The sequence below is a fragment of the Plectropomus leopardus genome, chromosome 15 (genome assembly GCF_008729295.1).
Source record: "Plectropomus leopardus isolate mb chromosome 15, YSFRI_Pleo_2.0, whole genome shotgun sequence".
Taxonomy (NCBI): Eukaryota; Metazoa; Chordata; class Actinopteri; order Perciformes; family Serranidae; genus Plectropomus; species Plectropomus leopardus.
In genome coordinates, this window is record NC_056477.1 from 16,187,742 (window position 1) to 16,193,575 (window position 5,834).

General features: G+C 47.2%; 1 protein-coding gene across 1 annotated transcript; it reads left to right on the forward strand.

Annotated features, from left to right (window-relative positions):
• Window positions 1–280: 280 nt before the first annotated feature.
• LOC121954901 (Hermansky-Pudlak syndrome 6 protein) lies at window positions 281–5,264 on the forward strand. The gene has a single exon (XM_042502642.1). The coding sequence runs from the start codon at window positions 586–588 to the stop codon at window positions 3,346–3,348; it is 2,763 nt and encodes a 920-aa protein (XP_042358576.1). The 5' UTR covers window positions 281–585; the 3' UTR covers window positions 3,349–5,264.
• The last annotated feature ends 570 nt before the right edge of the window (window positions 5,265–5,834 follow it).

Sequence of the window (5,834 nt, forward strand, 5' to 3'; positions counted from 1 at the left end):
AAAGTGAAATGAAACGACATAGAAACAAACTACGTGGGCAGTATAAAGGACTGCATACTTACTGTCGCAGTTTGTAGAGGGATGGTTTTTAAATGCAAAGATGTTAGGATGTTTAACTTCAGCAGTCTGTAAACTTTCTTACCAGCTCGATGACACAGCTGGCTGAAGACCACCGTGCAGCTAAAGTTGCTTTTCTCTTCGCTTCTTCACAATCTTTGTCAGACTTCATGTCGCTCCGCCTTTTATGCAAAACGTCGTCGGGATCCGGAAATTAACAATCTCGTGATGTCAGGGCAGTGCTAGCATAGCATCGGGATGACTAAAGTGCCTTTCTCGATTAAAACTTCTCCTGCGGCCACTGTCAGCTAACACTTTAGCTCTTTTTTCGTCTACCGACATGCTGTTACCGGGGTGGAGGGGTGTCGGAGGATGTGTCCTTCCGCACGGACGTTAACACCGGGATGAATCCTCTCGTGACGGGATGCTGCTGCTCGGTTAGTCTCTCCGGAGCTCAGATTTATGAGCCACACAAGCTAGCAGGCTAGTTAATTAACTCTCAGCTGCTCCGGCTGGAAACAAGGAGTTATGGCGCGGCTCGTGTTGGAGCAACTGTCAGATTTTGGGGACTACACCGGCGGTAAAGAGCTGACTGAGATCTTTAACCTGACAAATAACGAGCTGAAAAACAGTCTGTCAAATGTTCGCGTGAGCCCAGATGGACGTCATATTCATGTCATCCTCAGCAAGGTCGGTCTTGTGACTTTTGACAAGTATGAAAGACCACATCTGGCCCAGAACCACAAGAAGCTGGATTTAACCCAAACTGTGCCTGTGGTGGATGTTTTATATCTGGACTATAATAACAATAACAACAGCAGAGACACAGTGGCAGTGGTGTTTGAGAATGGAAAAGTTGAGTTTTGGAAATTCCAGGAGTGCAAAGCTGGCTGGCATCTCCTGCAGGCATCGGATTTGTGTAACAGCCCCCGAGCCAGAGTGGTGTCTGTGTGTGCCTGTCCCAATCTTATCATCTGGTGTGAGGAGAGGCCGCCGTCAGAGAGCAGCCCTGCTCTCAGCTCCACGAGGAATAAGCTGAGATACTGTGTTTGCAGACGTGACTTCGAGGTGGAGGAGGGGGCTGTCAGCTTGGGAGGAGTGAAAATCGCCCTCCACAATAATCCCAAATTCACTGTGGTCAGCTCTGGTGAATATGTGCATCTTCTTCCTGATGTGAAGCCACAGTTGAGCGTCTCTAAGTTTTTTCTCTCCTGGTCCCCTCGCAGTGACTCATTCACAGTCAGCACCACGTGCAAAAACACACCTCTAAAAAAGTTTTCAGCTAAAGAGTCAGATTTAAAGAGGCTGGTGACAGACTGTTTAGGATATTTATCAACTCTCGACCCACCTGAGATCTACGACTTTGCTCCAACAGCCTGTGGAGGCCTGCTGCTGCTGCTCAGCACAGGGTGGGTGTTTCTTCTGCAGAAAAATATGGTGCTCCGGCAGGTGTACAAAGTGGAAGACAACTGTTTGGGCAAATCTGGCTCTCGCACGAGCCTCTGCATATACCAGGGCACTTTGGCGCTGCTGGTAGGGCAAAATCTGCATCTGATAGATGTGAAGTGTGGCAGAGAGCTGGAAAAAATAATACTGAAGAGAGAGGGGTTGTTGTATGTAAATCAGGCTGAAAGATGTGCACCTCATCTACTCTCAGAAACTGGACTTTTTGTGGTTATGAGCAGGGAGACGGACTCCAGAGACTGCAGCTCAAAGCTGACACCTTCTGGTCTCGGTTCAGTGGAGAGGATTGATCCCGGAGCCCTCCTGGTCGAGGCAGTCTTTGAGGAGGCTTGTAAATACTACCAACAGAGGAGCCTGAGCAGCACCCAGCTCACTGTGGACGCACTAAAGAAAGGAGGCAGGTTCCAGGCTCCCATTTCTTTAGCCTCCATCCTCAAGAACTACCTCAGCACGGGGTTGAGGCAGAAAGGAGCCCAGAACAGAGGAGGTGGATGCGACGCAGGGCAGGACAAGCTAATGGGCTCTCTGGAGGCTGAGCTCAAGGCTCTGGTGTCTCTGGAGGAGGTGAAGGGGAGTTTAGCGAGGGGGACTGTTAAAGAGGTGGAGGCTGTGTGTGAGAGTCTGGTTGAGAAAGAAGTAGCCAGGCTGCTGTCAGCGTCAGAGCTGGATAAAGAGGCGCTGCTTTACCTCAACTCCATCTTCAGCATCTTCCCCAGCCAGGTGTGGAGGGCGGCGCAGGCCGCCCTCCAGCTACACTACAATGGAGAGGGCTCTCTGTCCAGCAGGGCTTCCCCAGACTTGTGGAAAACTGTCCTCAGTCCTGCTCTGACACCCAGCACCCCATCCTGCCTCACAAACGGCGAGCCAAAACACAGTCATAGCCTCAAAGGTGATCGCAACTGTAAAGCTACAAGTTCCACTCCCCCAGCTGTCCTGCCGGTGTTTGAGCTCCTCTGCCGCTCAGTGTTTCACTTCCAGCCCAGCTGGTTGCCCAGATTCCTCGAACTCGCCCAGCAGCAGCAGGGCACGGCCGGCCTGAGCCTGAGCCTGGCCTCCTCATCCTGGGGCTTCCCCGGTGGGAGAGGAGGGGAGAGCGGGGAGAACAATGTGCCGCTCTACAAACGAGCCCTGTGCGTCCTGTCCAGCCTGGCACCAGACAGAGACCAGCGCCAGGACTTGGAGGTGGAGCTGCTGTTGGTCAGTGGGCGCCCTAATGCCATCCTGCAGGCGCTGAGGATCCTCATGGCCAGGCAGGAGTGGGAGCGGGTCACCCAGGTGGCGCAGAAGTTCTGCAAACAGAGTCCGCTGCTCAACAAGGAGATTTTCACTACTCTGCTGTGCGAGGTGGCTCAGCACAGGGACCTGGATCCCTATCTGGAGCTGCTGTGGGCGCTGTGCCCCGAGGACCTCACCGTCACCACCATTCTCAACTTGGTGCTGAAAAACCTCCCCTCTCCTACCACCCCTCCATCCTCCTCCTCCTCCTCCTCCTTCTCCATATCCAGTACAACCTCCTCATCCTCTGCTCCCTTTGCAGACTCTCACAGCAGCCAGCTGACTGTCGGGCTGCTGAAACCTCTTCTCAGAAAAGTGCTTCAGAGGGAGATGAAGCCCAGCCAGCGCTATGCAGACATCCTCCAGTCACCATCATTCCCCCCTCCTGCACCTCCTCGCCAGCCTGCAGAGCAGCCCAGGACTGCCACAGATCCCAGCACAGACTCAGCTCTCGGCAACAACAGTCCTCCAGCTTCTCTTGCAGAAACACCCGACCAGCAGTCGTCCACACACACAACATCCAGGGTGGCACTACCTGCTAACGCGCTCTGATTACCAAAAAAAAATGAACAAACATGTCTCAAAAAACATTCCACGTGTAATCTGACCAAACTGTGAAGCAGAGTGTGTTGACAATCAAATGAAACCAGAATAATATCAGTATGTGGCACATATCACCAGTGTAATGCAGTTAATTCTGATATTTGATGGTGTTTTTAAAATGGTGTGAAGTATTACTACTAGAAACCATGAAATGACTACTGAGGATCTTACCAGTGTAAATACTGCAGGTAATTTTAAGTCTTAACGTGTAAATACTGTGTCTGCAATGTTATTTATCTCTTAAGCCTGAACTGCACGTGGATGAGGATGTTATTGCATTGTTCTGCATTGAATAAGCTTAACCTTTATCAGAATGCCACCAATTAATAAATAATATATTGTGTTAGCACAGTGCAGCGTTTATCTGCTGAGTCAAAAACAAGCCACTAACATCTACGTGTAGAATATTTTTTGCCTTTAAAGTAGCAGATGTCCGCTAATTGTAGCCGAGTTTAGCTGCCTTTCAGCTAATGTCAAAGTGTGCTCATGCAGCAGATAATCCACTGAGACAAGCTGGCCTTTGTGTGTGTTTGTTTTAAGTGTGGTACGGTTTAGACGCGGAGGAGGGTCCAAGGTTCTTTTACTGACTACTAGTTTTGTACTTAACATATCAAAAGTGCTTAAACATTAACCTGGTTTTGATGGGCTCAACTAGACTGTAAAACCTCTGTAAACCAAACCCAAAACCTTTTGCTGCCATTTTTCAGTTACGGTCATCCATTTGTGTCTCCAGACTTCATCTTGTCCTCTCTGCTCCTTCGCAGCCCAACTCGCAGGACATTCCAGACATTATACCCAGTAAAGTGACTCACAGTTTGACTTTAAATTTAATTTTGGAGGTAATTCTGTTAGAATCCGAGTGCGGGTTGGGCACGCTGTGACTAGATGCCCTGCTGCTTGCATAAGCTCATGTACGTCTTCCTTCATGGACCCAGTGAGGGTAATGTAATTAGAGATGTTAGGTCCTCTGTCTTCTTTTTTTTGCTGTGCTCTGAAACTGGTTGCACTTTTATATCATCCCACTCAGTATTGTTTGTACCATGCATCTATTGAAATGAATGTTTTCTGATTAAGTGCTGTAAAAATAAGTATTTTGAAGTGCCTATCAATGACTTTGTCAATGCCTGAGCAGTCTAAAGCTTGTTTTAGTCAAATTGGGTGTTTTTTGTATGTAAATGTGGAGCCCTCCAAAGCAAAATGTTATTTATTTTATAGCAATCTTTGGAAAACTACTAAATTAACAACCCTGCATGGGCGAGACAGAGAAACTAGTCTCTTAAAGTGCTCAGTGACAATCAGACTCCAAATGCTGCAGAACAATCAGAGTGTCTTTCACAGCGCGGCTCTTCATTTACAAGTTAGTGTCACATTCCTGCTGCAGCTCCTCTCATGTTCAGGAGAAAATGAGTGAATGTATTTTAGAAGATAACAGCTCCTGGTCTCAACAGTCAAAGGCTTTTTTTTTTCAATTTCAAGATGAAACTTACTGATTTCTTACTCTGGTCTTACTGGTAGACTAATGGTGCCAGACCAAGCTCTGTATACACTTGAACAAGCAAATTCTGTGCGACTGATTTCACATCAGTGCCGTGAGTTTCACTGTGTACCAGACACGTCGAGCCAACCTGAGAGTTACAGGGAACTCCCTGACTTCCCCACACAGGCCACTCAGCCAGATGTTGTGACGGCTCTGATGTTAAATATTAATGTGCCCTAAACTTTGCTTTTGGTTTCATCTAACAAATGGATTTCCTCCTGGATTTGCTCAACAAAGTGTTGCATCTTTAAACATTATTTGAAAAAAAAAATGTATGCAAGTATTTATGAACCGATGCTGTATGCTATTAAACAAAAGATAACATTTCTGTTTGTTGTCCCGAGTTTTACATGTTGAGTCACTTGTTGTGCATGTTGCAAAGTCTGACCAGCAGAGCACCAAGTGCATGCAACATGCATTTGGTGCTCTGCTGGTCAGACTTTTTACACGTGCATCATGTGCCACAAATATCTGTTACCACACTGAAAAGTGAGAAGACTTTTGATGACTTAGCTTATTTTTTGTATTTTATTTATTTTTACAGTGAAAATTCAGGTTTTCTGATCAGCCCCGTCTCCATACTGCTGCTGTGGTTCAGAGGACATAAACGCAGTGCACTCTGGTGCTCTGAGTGACTATTTTTTGCTCTTTTTTATGTTTTTAGCGAAGAAATTCATCAGGCTCAGGCCTAAAACTTTTATGTTTATGACTTTTTGTCCCTAATCAAAGCTCTTGTGCTGTGTAATGTTATCCATTATTACAGCCCTGCAACTAATGTAAAGTTTGTAACACTCAGTGTTGTTGAAACTGAGGTTTCGATTGCACTCTGGAAGCTTTCCCCCCTTAAAGGACGGGGCAACTGAACGGACAGACAATTTAACGATACATAAATGTATCA

Coding starts and splice junctions, on each gene's coding strand:
- LOC121954901 (XM_042502642.1), top strand. CDS start 586: ATGGCGCGGCTCGTGTTGGAGCAACTGTCAGATTTTGGGGACTACACC.